This window comes from Streptopelia decaocto (genome assembly GCF_964273445.1).
Source record: "Streptopelia decaocto genome assembly, chromosome: 5".
In the NCBI taxonomy this organism is placed as follows: domain Eukaryota; kingdom Metazoa; phylum Chordata; class Aves; order Columbiformes; family Columbidae; genus Streptopelia; species Streptopelia decaocto.
In genome coordinates this window covers 15,112,864-15,126,159 of record NC_138659.1, presented here as the reverse complement: position 1 = coordinate 15,126,159, position 13,296 = coordinate 15,112,864, and the positions used below count along the sequence as shown (strand labels likewise).

At 40.3% G+C, this 13,296-nt stretch overlaps 1 protein-coding gene across 4 annotated transcripts in view; it reads left to right on the top strand.

Moving 5' to 3' along the window:
- The window catches only part of ZFYVE9 (zinc finger FYVE-type containing 9), a 60,192-nt gene that overhangs the window by 31,389 nt on the left and 15,507 nt on the right, over nt 1-13,296 (top strand). For all 4 annotated transcript variants that reach the window (XR_014184196.1, XM_082054055.1, XM_082054053.1 and 1 more), the window contains 5 exons: nt 1,854-2,030; nt 2,364-2,533; nt 3,246-3,369; nt 5,092-5,214; nt 6,111-6,266. Coding sequence is in view for 3 of the 4 variants with exons in the window: in XM_082054055.1 (XP_081910181.1) it covers nt 1,854-2,030; nt 2,364-2,533; nt 3,246-3,369; nt 5,092-5,214; nt 6,111-6,266 (750 nt within the window). In the remaining variant the exon portion in view is untranslated. The remainder of the gene's footprint in view (nt 1-1,853; nt 2,031-2,363; nt 2,534-3,245; nt 3,370-5,091; nt 5,215-6,110; nt 6,267-13,296) is intronic.

The window sequence follows — 13,296 nt, the reverse complement described above, 5'->3', positions numbered from 1 at the left end:
TCTATTTGGTATTTTGTCCTTTGTAGTATTAACACTTTAGATATGTGGTATAAATATGGGCAAACACAGAGTATTCTTTCCAATCTGTCTTGAGGCTTCTGAAAATCTCCAGAGCTGGCAGTTACCTGTGGGTGATTGTGCTGCCCAACTGACTTATCTCCATGAGACTGAGACAGCTGTTGCTGTCTTTACCATAGGCCAAATGTGTAAGGTGACAGGAAATTGTAGTTTGTAATATATAGAAAATAAAACTGAGTCCTGATGATGATGTTGAAGTGTTGCTAAAATGTTATATGTTGAGGTGGAGTAATTAGCACATTTCAAGGTGTACAAGAGCAAGGAATTACACACACAGCTGGTTCCTTTCGGTGGTGAGTGGGATTTGTTCTCATCTGGGTAAAGAATCTGAAAACATTTCACTTGAAACCAGAAGTGTTCTTGTAAAAAGGCATAATAAAATTGATCATAATAGAATTATTTCCTTTCAAAAGCCTTTCTGTCCTGTTGCCAGGACAGATGCACATTAATGGTAGCAAACAGTGACACCACTGCTGGGTTTATGATGGGGAGAGTCCTCCCCGAGTACTTGGGTGCACTTGCCCTGGGCAACCTCTGTGTTTCTGTCCCTGCTGCAGCATTTGTGATGGGGCTTTTGATTACTGGTCAGTTAACCTGGAACCTGGTTGTATTTGATCCCTCCTGATACTTGCAGTTTCTTTTATTCCCCCCCACACTTTACAGCAGGTTAAGCATTAATCTTTGCGCAGTCACAACTGGGGTTGGAAATCCCACTTTAAAAGCAGTTATTTCATTTGGTTGCTCTGTATCTGGTTTGTGTTTTACTGGGCTGTGGGGGGAGGGTTCTATATTTTCTGGCGCTTTTCCATGGCGAAACTATGTGTTTAATAAGTTTCCAATGCTATTTTTACTGTATTTTCAATTGGTAGATTGCTGAGTTGGCGCTTACTTGATTTAGAGAAGGCTTTAAAAATGTTCTTTTACCATGCTATGACTTTTTTAATAAAGGAATCGTAGAGATGTAACTTTGTGCATTTTTAACACTCTTTTCTTTCAGGACCTAAATGAATACAGAATTGCTCTTAAAAAATAGTTTGCTTTCATTAATCTTAAATGGAAATGGCAATACCTTTTCCATTGGCAGGCATTTCACTCTATCAAATAGTTTTACAGGTTGATGGGAGGAAGCAGGAGGGGTTTATATTCCATTGTGTTCTGTTTGGGGTTTTGATAAAAAAAAGGCTGTTCTTGACAAAGAAATCGTATGTATTATTGTTTGAGCAATTTGATTAAGGCTCAAGTCGTGTCTTCAGAATTAATAGCATAAGGGTTTTTTTATACTTAAGAACATAAGTTGTTGATCTGTAGTGATCTGCTCTGGATATAAAGACAGGCAAGGTGCTTTTTCTCATATACAAAAGATAAATCTGCTCAAGTATCCTGTAGGTTATAAAGCTCTTGTAATAGGAATGTCCATCTCTCCATACAGCGTGATAAATATACATAAGAATTCAGTGTTTTCAGTTAAATCTTTGAAAAGGAAACAAAACGAAGCATGAGGAACTGAGCATTGTTTACATCAAAGAGTATTGTTGTAATTTTCAGGAAATATTTCTGTACGAATTGGTATTTTTACTGCACAGGACCGGTGCTCTATCTTCTCCTGCTGTGGATTTTCTTGCTTAATTACAGTCTCCTAGGCTTTTAAATAAAGAGAGATGGCCTTTGGAAGGTGGCATGTTCAATACCTGCTGTAGCGGAGAATTAACGCAGTGATTTTGGACTGTTAAATACCTTCCTTTGTGCTCATGTTTCTTGTTCTTTGTTTGCTTTAGCTCAAGCCTGGGAGAACTTGATGAGTGCCTCAAGCCAGAGCCCTAACCCTAACAATCCCGCTGAATACTGTTCTACTATCCCTCCTTTGCAGCAGGCTCAGGCCTCGGGCGCCCTGAGCTCTCCGCCTCCCACTGTCATGGTACCTGTGGGAGTTTTAAAGCATCCTGGAGCAGAAGGTAAGAATGCTTCTTTTTTTCTTTCAATTTGCCTGTAGTAAGAATGTGGAAAAAGTATCTGTGCTTCATCCGTTCCAAATACTCTAGCTAATGCCAGTTGTTATACTCCCGCCCTCATCAAGGACATCAGGTTTTTAAGGACAAGTAAACTATTCTCAGTAGACGTGTTTATACATGATCCTGCCACAGGGAACGCAGTAGATGATGTCTTAAGTCCCTTCCAGTCCACATTTCTCTATTTATTAATTTTTTCAGTTTTGCTCTTCTGTACTCAAATTTTCCAGTCAGTGTTGCTGTGAGATCTTAAATCCTATTTTATTATGTTCTCGCTAGTGGCTCAGCCTAGAGAACAAAGGCGTGTTTGGTTTGCTGATGGGATATTACCCAATGGAGAAGTTGCCGATGCAGCAAAACTGACAGTGGCTGGGACAACTTCCACAGGAACCTTAGCGGTGTCACACGATCCATCAAAGCCCATGACCAACAACACTTTATCAGCAGAAGTAAGGAAGCGTTGCGCTATTCACCACTCAAAATACCGTGCTTGCTTTGGTCGTGAGTAGCGTATTAGCTTACTGATCTGGGAAATATGTTGAGGCTTGTCCTAGTATGTGACATAGCAAATGTCCTTATTTATTTTAATGTTTGCAGAGTGCTGAAACAGCCATATGTTTTGAACTGAAATGGACTATTATGGGGCAGAGCACTAAGCACTGTTTGAAGTCCTCATGTTTGGTGACTGCCAAGTGTTTGGCTGTACAGCCTGTGTGTGAAGGCTATTTGTGTAATGTGTATTTTGTAAAAGCTGAGTCACAGTCAGTAAAGAGTTCGAAACAATGAAGAATGTCATAGCACAAAGCTTTGTTTGACACTTCTCATAAAATTATGTATGCAGGGAAGTGCAGGTATTATCTCTCAACATTAAATCCACCATATACCCCATGTGAGTGGAACTGAGACTTTGCAAAAGGTTCAGGTGGGCATAGGTACCTTTAGATTTTGTAAAGAAATGGGTATATGTCGTGCTGGGGAAGGGAAATGCAGCCTTTTTAGTAACAGTTCACACACAGGAGTCGTCACATAATCGTCTCCTGTTAAGCCCAAATTACTTGGTGTTTCTGGTTCTCCAGCAGACACAGACTCTAGTCAGACAGCTCTAACATTTTTATCATTATTACTTCCCTAATGTTGTCTTTTCTTGTTTGTTTCTTGTAGACTGATAATGCTTCTGTATTCTCGGGAAATATAACTCAGGTTGGCAGTCCTGTTGGCAGTGCAATGAATCTAATTCCTGAAGATGGTCTTCCTCCCATTCTCATCTCCACTGGAGTAAAAGGAGGTGAGAGGATAATTTGGCAGCTAGCTTTTATGCTTACCGGTTGCAATTAACCTAGTAGTTACTGTGCTTATTTTAAAAATAAGATGCTGGCAATGTCCTGAATATTTGAAGGAATTCACAATAAGTACTTGTGGCGGAATGTTGTTGATGCTCATTTGCACCATTGATCCTTAGTAGCATCCAGGAAGAACCCCATCTTGGAGTGGAATTAATGTAAGGAGTAAAACACAAAGCAAAAAGAAAATTAACTTCAGCGCAGAAATATGTGCTTATTTCTTCACTAATCGGACTGTGGGGAATGTTTCACACAGAGATACATTTTAATTAGCCTTATGAATATTCATGCTTCCCTTCTCTGAAGTTCTCTTGGAATATCCGCTGTGTCTGAGGCATCCCCGAGCACTGCATTCAATGGCACTATTGCACATATTGGCCCATAGTGAAGTTTTTAGTAGTTGTGGTATCCCCTCCCATAGTATCCAAATGGAAGAAGATTCAGAAAATTTAAAACTAATTTTTGAAATGTTAAAAAGATGTATGTATGTATTTATCTGACAGTTGCTTTCCACAGTCTGATTCATTGCATCTTTTAATACATTCCTGGGATTAAGTAATTTTTTCATCTTTGATTTTTTAATTCCTATTAAATATTTTGCTGATACAGTGCATTTCTAATGTTAAGCTGGAAGTAACCTTTTATTGCAGGATAGCGTCAAAACCAAAATGTGAGCAGCGTTTAATTTCAAAACAAATCTGTTCCATCCTGCGTTAGCTGTTCATGTGGGTGCCTGATTATTCAGTTTCCTCCACAAAAAAAGGAGTGAAACTACAGTATACTTTTCAGCTCTTACATAGATAACCTCACACAAATCGTATTTTGTTGATTTTGTTTCATATGCTCTCACATACTGGATTTTCTTTGCAGCATTTTACTTCTGATATTCTAATTCTATTTTAAAATATTCCAAAACTATTTTTCCCATTAGAAAGCAAAATTGCCTTTACTTCTAGATAATTTTAGCTGGCAAGGTAATACGTTTTTTTCAAAATCTGTTTTCATCAGTGTAACTATTTTTTGTTAAAGCTTAAGTGCAGAGTAGATAATCATCACATGGATGAAAAATTTTAATTTGCTAGTCATCTGGGTCTGATAGCAGTGGGACACTACAGGTGTCTTTGAATTTTCATGTTGGGACCCATTTTACACTGGATTTAGACCTTCTGTGATTTATAAAAAATATTGGTTTATGTTGTGTTCCTCCCTTTGTTATCTTCCCAGTAGCTAATGCACAGAAAGTGTAACTTACATGACACAGGGGTAGACCATGTGTTGGTGTTTGTAGTCGAGGACTGATGATCTTGTGCTTTACTGTGATATAAATAGCAATTGTTAACTTCTTGTCATTAGGGATTTCACTCGACACCGTGACAGATTTCTCACTTTGACTTTCATTTTCTCCTCCAGTTGATACAAAAAAAATTGATTTATAGAACAAGCTGTGCTTTTCTAAAGGATGTACAGGGGTTTTGCACATAAATGCTATTGAAGTTTGAAAATACCAGCCTAGGAAACAATCAATCAAACCAGCAATACTTAAATAAGTTTTTTTAAAAAGGTCAAAACAGCAAAAAGCATTAGAATTGGGATTATCTGATTCTAATGCAGAGTACTGTAGCAGTAAGTTAAGGACTTCACTGTGTGTTTACTTGTTCCTTTCACAGACTATGCTGTAGAAGAGAGGCCTTCTCAGATCTCTGTCATGCAGCAGCTGGAGGATGGTGGCCCTGACCCTCTTGTGTTTGTTTTAAATGCTAATTTGCTGTCCATGGTAAAAATAGTAAATTGTAAGTTTTTATTATTAAATAAGGCTTGGGGTATGAGAGAGGAAATGTTATATATATTATAAGGAGGAAGAGCAGCATTTTTATTTGGTAGGATAATCTCTGAAAATGTGCATGGATTGAAAACTTTGTACGTAGCCATATTAAGTTAAATTACAAAGGTTTTTTCTAGTGCTTTAGACATCAATACAGATAATTTTCTGTAGAAAGTATAAACTAGACTGATAAGGCTGTTTATATAATTGTTTGTAAACCTGGCAGCATCTGGTTAGATAGCAGTGGTTTTTTAGGTATGTATAAAAATGTCATTAGTATGCATACGTCTACATACTTATTAGACACGAGATTTCATTTTAATAACTTAGTATTCTCAACAACTGTATTGTGAAGCTTAGAGCATCGGTCATCGCTAACATGCATGTGAAGCAGGACAGCACAGTGACGTCTCATGAAAACCCCTGACATCCAGCTATCCCTTTTAAGAGAGAGAGACACCAAAATTATTCTGTGATTCTTTATCACTGTCTGAAACTGGTTTAGCTGCCAGGATCATGATACACACAGCCGACAGCCTGGCCTTTTCCAGGTTCCTTCATTCCCATATAGAACCTGTTCTTCAATTTGGATACAGAAACTGTTGAAAGTCTGCTTTGTGATGGTAATCCTAAGAGCTGTAATGCTCTGGTGCTTCCTTAGCTGTAAGCTGGGACTTACTGAGCTGCTTCTGCTCTGGGCGTGCTTGCTTGCGAGGTAAGGGATTTAGAACCTGATTTGTCTGTGTGACAGATACCACAACATGCTGTAAAACTGATTCCTAAAAGAGCTATCCTGTACTGAAATTTAGGCATATTTTATGAAATGCTGATCTCCCGTTCTGATCCGTGTTTTCCTTTCTGCAGATGTTAACAGAAAGTGCTGGTGTTTCACTACGAAAGGCATGCACGCGGTGGGGCAGTCTGAGATCGTCATTCTCTTGCAGTGTTTGCCTGACGAGAAATGTTTGCCTAAGGATATCTTTAACCATTTTGTGCAACTTTACCGGGATGCCTTAGCAGGTAGGAGTGCTCTCAGTTAAAAACAGTTTGAATAGATGATCGTACTGGTTCAGATACTCACGTGTTTTGTTATTTAGCAAATGGCTATTTTTGTATAAAAAGCATATAAAAAGAGAACAAGGGTCAAAGCTGATAGGGGGCTGAGTTGTTACTGGATACTAGTATCCGGTGTTATATTAATCTCACCAAATAAAAGTATTAATGAGGTGCTGGTAACCTGGGGAGCTTCTCCAGAGATCTTCCAACCTTCCTCTGGGTGCCAGCAGAACAAAGAAGTTCGGGCTGTAAAGGCCACGCATAGGCTGCTGCAGCAATGGAGCAGGAGGACGCTGCCTGTGACAGCTTTGTGTTCAGCAGCCATTGCAGAATGTCTGCTCTGGCAGCTTCTGCTGGGCGCTGGGTAACAAATGGCATAAAAAGTACATATCTGAAATTAGTACTGTACTTTATTTAGCAGTGAGTGTAGTAGGATACTAAGCAGGGCTCATGGGTACACTAATGACATTGCTTCTAATAGATTTTTTTCAGCTTGAAGTCAGGGTAGCTTTTTAAAAGACACAGAAAATTTTGAGAATCCTTGTGGGTAGTATGTTAAATATCCTCAACTCAGGTAGTTCGGAAATTAGACTGCCAGAGTGTGTGTGTCTACTGCCACATTATGGAGACACTATTTATATTATAAAGTAATACAAATAGATATGTATATGTGTGCCTGGAATGAATTGTGGGGCGTTGCAGAAATTATCCCTGAATTTCAAATTTTAGTATCTCAATTGCACGACTGTTTCATCTGAGTAAATGGCCTTCCACTTTTAGCTATAGTTGGACCATAGGATTAAAAAATTATTGCATAAGAAAAAAAATGCAAGCATCTGGTTCCACTGATTAGAAAACAAAGCTAGTTTTCCAGAGATTAAATTGGATCACATTAAGATTTTAAACTGAAAATATGTTTATGAAGGGGTTTGTGTATTGTTTGCAATGCCTTTGCAGTGACTAAATCCAGCACTTCAAAATAATGAAAAATATCTTTGTTGCCTAAAATGTCTTGATATAACAAAGGTCATTATGATGTTATTCAAAAGGAGGTAGATATGAACAATTGTGTGTGTGTGCGTGTGTGTGTATTGCAGATATAAATCCAGCTTGCTGTGTCTATTGAAATGAAGTTTTGTATAATTACACTACAGAAATACATAATTTATAAGTCCTACATAATGCATTTGGAATTCTTTTTTTAGTGCTCTAGTGGTAGTAATTTGATATCCTACAACTGCGCTGGTGCAGAGAGCTGCTTACTATTGTAGCATTCTTAATTGGAAACCAAATTTCACTGTTTCAGAATTCCACTCTGTAGTGTTCTTTTGGTAGGGTTTGCTTTGTGTTGTATTTCAAACATAGAAGTGATAGACACCTTGAGTTGCTATGTAATACCGAGCCTCACCGAAGCTTTTGTAGAACGTAGCACCTTGATAAATTCCTGCAGCCTTTTGTAATGCACTCTCTTGGTATCCATCCTTTTTTCTTTCCAAGTAAAGAGTGCTTGAGAGGGAGAAGTATATATATTAACATATTTGCGGCTCTGGCTGTTTTGAACGTTATCCAGCCAGAGAGCCGGGATATGGAGCTGTGGGTGTTTCGGTTTGGTGGCTGGAGTCCATTGGAAGCGGTCAGCAGTTCTCATGTGGTGTGGATGGAGCCACCCTGCCAAGGTTCATTTCTGAGGTACTGCGCCTCTCCTGGCAATTAGGTAATAGGCATCTAGAGTAAACCAGAATTCCCGTTAGAGGTTAGAGACTGTTTAAAACTCTGCCTCATGGTTTCATTTTTCATTATATGATATATTGGTTTAAATTTATCTTGCCATCAGGAAGCTGAAATAAATTCTGTGGACGTTTTTTTATTTATCTCCTTTGGTAAATATTTTCTTAAAAACAGTCATAAAATAAAAAGACACATATAGCATTTTTTTATTGGCCTGGAAACAAGAATCATGTTTAGTGATGTTGATTTTGTTTTGGAGTGATTTGGGGTTTCTTGTTGTTTTTGTGTTCAGCTGTATACAGCATTCCCCTTTTGTTTATTTGATTAGACCCCATATCTATAATGATTTCTTTTTGCATGGGTCATGCTTATTTACTAGCTCTTCTTGCTCAAGTTTGAACCCTGTGTGCAAGCCAAGAAGCACAAACTGGTGTGTACTTGTGCCTCTTCCCAGATGTTTCTGCTTTCCTCAGAGGATGTTTCTTGAGGCCGAGTCCTGTCTCTGTGCTGGGCATTGCTCTCAGCACTTGCAGAGCCTGGTTTTACCTCGTGCACATCTCAGACCTGCGGGCAGGAGCATTTGGTCTGTGCCCTCAGCACTTTGCAGCTTGTGCTCCAGGTTCATCTCCCATTTCAGCGTGCACAAGGTGTCAGCCTGGGGCAGCACCACCCTGAACCGTCTTCAGTTTTCTTACGGGATGTCCTCAACCTCAAACTATGGTCTGATTTTAGGACTTCACAATTGTAAAACAACGGAGAGATTTTGAAGGAAAAATGGCATTTTTCACTGGAGGTTGTATACACACAAGTTATAATAGATTGTAAAGTTGTTAATTAAGTATTAATTGCTGTTCAGTTTCCATCACTTCATCTTTCCTCTGGCCCCGCTGTCATCAAGCTCCCTGCTACGTTGCTTTTCTTGTTTTGAAATGGAAAGCTAATGATTTCTGTTGTGGTTGTGGTAGTTGTGCTGCTGTAGTAGTAATCCCGTGATTATCCTTGTCTGTTGGCTATAAGCCTGGCAGGAGGTCTAGTGAATGGAAAAATGAGAACGTCTGTCCGTCTGAATGGGCACTTCGAAGCAGTTGGATATGTTAATATAGAGCTGCCAGATAGGCCCTAGTGCATCAGCTCTTTCATGGAATACAATAAATGCCACTGTTACTTTTGTAGTGAAAATGCAAATCTGGCAACTGCTTGACATGGCTTTGTGGTCACCCTGGTTTGGGGGATATTTGGAGTTGGGGTGGATCTATCCCAGGCAGTTTTGTGTATTTTTTACCCAGTCTGGTTTTAATTAAATAAGGTGGCAGTTAATACAGAGTAGATCTATAAAGAAGCCCATGCAGATGTTCTAGACAGAGAACAGGTTAACTGAGTGAATAATACACCTCTGGAAGTGTAATGTGGAAAGATGCGCACAAAAATCAAACATCATTTAAGGTGTGAGAGTGATTGTGTGGAAGACTTGTCTGAGGAAGTTTTGGATGCTGGTAACTGCTACTCACAGTGACAGTAAGTGAAGCATTATGTCCCTTGCCAATATGAATGTTTTTTCCAAATAACTTGCTGATGTGTTTCCATAAAAAGATGCTGAGTATGGTCAGAACTTTGAATGTTCAGTTCATGTGTTTTTCTCAATGTTGGCATCTGCTACAGATGTGTTCTGCCATCACATTACATTCATGGTCTTCTCACTTCTGCGGTGTGGTAGTGACTGCGTTTGTGTTGCTTTTCTAAAAAGTACGTGCTTACTTGCTGTTGAAGAAGATCCATCTGGCAAGATTGTTGCCAGGTGAATATGACTTTGCTGGCACAGTGTTTGGTACTTGGCAGTTCTTGGTTATTACTGATGGTAGTGGGATGAGGACAGACAGATGCATCTGACTTCCCCAGCCCACATACGTATGCCTTCCCTCAGACTGCGATGCTGATACCAGCTTTTTGACATGGGATTCACCAAAAGATATCATAGAGTCACAGAATACCAGGTTGGAAGGGAACTCAGGGCTCAGCTGGTCAAACCTTTCTTAGCACAAGCACAGTCTAGGGGAGCTGGCTCAGCACCCTGTCCCACTGAATCTTAAAAGTGTCTGGTGTTGGTGTATCCACCACTTCCCCAAGGAGATTATTCCAAAGGCTGATTGTTCCCATAATGAAAAATTTCCATGTCCAGTTGGAATCTGTCCAGGAGTAACTTGTGCCCATATGAAGCACACATTAGGAATTTAACCTCTCTGTTTTTGGTAAAAGCACCTAAGTGGCTTCACCACATATTGAGAGCAATAAACAAATGCAGGGATCTTTTTTTTTTCTTTACCTTTCCTGGTATAAACTATTTTATTTGAGTCCAGAGCATATTGCCAAGCTGATATGGAAAGTACATTGTTCATCAGAGGGAGACACCTAAGTGAAGAATTCAAACCAGCATGGGTTGTGACTGAAGAGAAAGTCACATGAGTGCATAGAAGAATGTCTTGCTGAAGGACTTTATAGAGCTGCTTAGGATTTAAAGTCAAGGGTAACCAAGCGTAATTGACAGGAGAATAAGTACTGACCTCCTGCAGAGCTGCTTTAGACGCATCATGCGCACTTAAGGCACTTCCTAAAGAATATCAGTCACCTGATGTCAGGTGCTGGAACTTATTATAAGGAAAGGCACCTTTCTGTTCACTCTGAGATTACCTCTTTAGAAAGGAAGTTGTGATATTTTGTAAATTAAATTGCATGCTCTTGAGAAAGATGGCTTTTTCTTTTGAAGGCTTTTCTGACAGCTACACTTTCTCCACAAGCCTCTGAAACACAGTTCTGTGCTTAAAATGTGTAACAGTGCAGTGGGTTGGGACTGACCATGTTAAGTTGGTAATAGCAACTTATCCGTGAGGCCTTGACTTGGAACCACTTTCAAAGACGTGGCAGAAAATGCTGACAACCCCTGGTCAGCGCAGGAATATTTGTGGGGCAAGCCCAAAGTCTAAAGAGGCTTTTCAACTTGGGTTTGCTGGTTGAAAAGGGCACTGGAGAGGTGGGTATGAAAACGCTTGCTTGTTTCTTCCCATGTTCTCCACATAGCAGGCTCTTACAAATAATGAATTGCAGCACAACTACCTAATCCAAATAGTTTCTCCTCTTAATAGTGGTAACCTACTGGAGCTGGCACTGTGCGAGCTGCTTGTGTCAAAAGAAGTAATTTATAGTGCTGTGGTTTATGGTAGCAAAGTGCTGAACAGCTGAGTTGCAGATTCCGTTCTGAGGGTTTGTTGTTTTTTTTTCTTCATGTTTCTGTTGGCTGAAAAAATTCTTGTTAAGGCATCCCAAGCACGTGAGCCTTGAAGCTCCATCTCCTGAAAGGGAAAACATAAGTAGTCGTCCCTTTCTGCTGCAGCACTTGGCATCAGTCACAAGTGGAAATGTCTGATTGCTTTGTCATGCCGGTGGGCAGCACTGCACAGCTCAGAATGACGCGGTGTCGTACAGCATCGCTTTGCCTGGCCTCTTGCACACAGAAAAGGATGCAGAATTCAGTTTAGCAGTTCATATGCTTCATACATTTGAAGGTTAGAAAAGATTATTATGGTCATGGTATTGGCACTGAGAACCTCACCAAGTAATTTTACTATCAGGCCTGTGGCTTCTATTTGGGTAAGAACAGATGGGAAGGGAAAAAGGAAATATAAATGAAGAAGAGGAGATTAGTGAGGGTAGGTGGGAACTGCAAAAGCAAAGGAGTTGAGATAACAAGGTGCCACCAGCTATTTTATATAAGAGAAAATCTTTCTCATGAACACTGGCTGATACATTGGTTTGCGCTCAGTAGCAAGATGCCCAGGTTAGTGCATTAGCAGCGTGTTCACTGGGCAGGCAGTGGTGTCACAGCACAGGCTGACATGGAAATGCACATGGTCCTCATATTCAGATGGAACCTCCTGTGCTTCAGTCTGTGCCCATTGCCCCTCATCCTGTCATTAGGCACTGCTGAAAGGAGTCTGGTCCATCCCCTTGACACTCACCCTTGAGATATTTATAAACATTGATGAGAGCCTCTCTCAGCCTGCTCTAAGGTGGTGATTGTGCCAGGGTGGCCAGGAGGGAAGCAGAGGAGCATGGTCACATCTCCAGAGCGAGGTCAGGAGAAGCTGTATTGTTCTTATGCCAGTGCTGGCTTGATGAGGAGTTGCTGTCACTTGAGACTTTCACAGGGGTTCAGTGTAAAGAACAGACTTGAGAGGGCTCGTTGGTTAACCTTTCCTTTGCTGGCCAAAACTGTATGGCCAGCTGTCTGCTGTATGTATTTGCCTTGCATTTGTAAATGCTTGTGTATGATATTTTAGGCTGTTTTGCAGTATAAAAATAGAGAAAGCTTAACTTGACATCCTCAGTAATGCAAGTATGGTCTTCAAAGCTGCACTTCTGTGAATCATGTGAAAGGGAGAAGCCCTCCTGTTATTGTCCAGCTGATGTGCCGGCTGGAGACATGCATATCACTGCCTTGAGTTCAGATACAAGCACGCCATTATGAGGTGGTGGAGAAAGAGCAGGAGCTCCTACTTAGTCTCTGTGGGTGGGGAAGCCTGGGGTTGCTGCAGGAGGCCGCAGTGAGTGCCTCGGACCCATGTGGTTCCTCAGGACTGCTGTGATCAACCTCACCGTGTGCTCTGAAAGGACTTGTGTTTTTCTTTGGAAGCAAATTGACGCTATTAATATTCACATCTCCCTATGGAGAATTGGGATCAGCTGTTCTGTATGTTATTTGCATGCTGTTGTCATTTGATAGAAGGAATCATACCATGGTTCTTTGCTTCAGTGTTAAATGCTGTGTTGGATGCTATAATAATCTAATCATCATTCAGATTCATTCAGCCATTCCAGTGTAAACATTTTTTTGAAATTAAGAACATCAAAGAGTAAAAATGTGAGCAAAAATTAGTGATGTTTCTCCCTCGTGTCTCTCTCAGTTGCATCTTACATTAAGTATACTAATTAAATAAACACTCTTTTGTGTAATTCTTAAAATGACCCAGATCTTCAATATGTGTCTGAGCAGGCACCCCAGTGGTTTGCCTAAAAGGAAGGACAACCGGTGGGCGTTAATCATCTGACCAGTTGCACATCTCTCCATTAACCACAGCTGGGTCTAAAAGTTTAGTTCAGTCAACAGCAGCTTCTGCACTGGAAACCCCTGGAATATCTGCAGACGCTGAAAACAGGGTTTCTTTGGGTGCTTTTGTAGCGCTGGGCAGGGGCTGCAGGTACCAGTTCCTCAGCA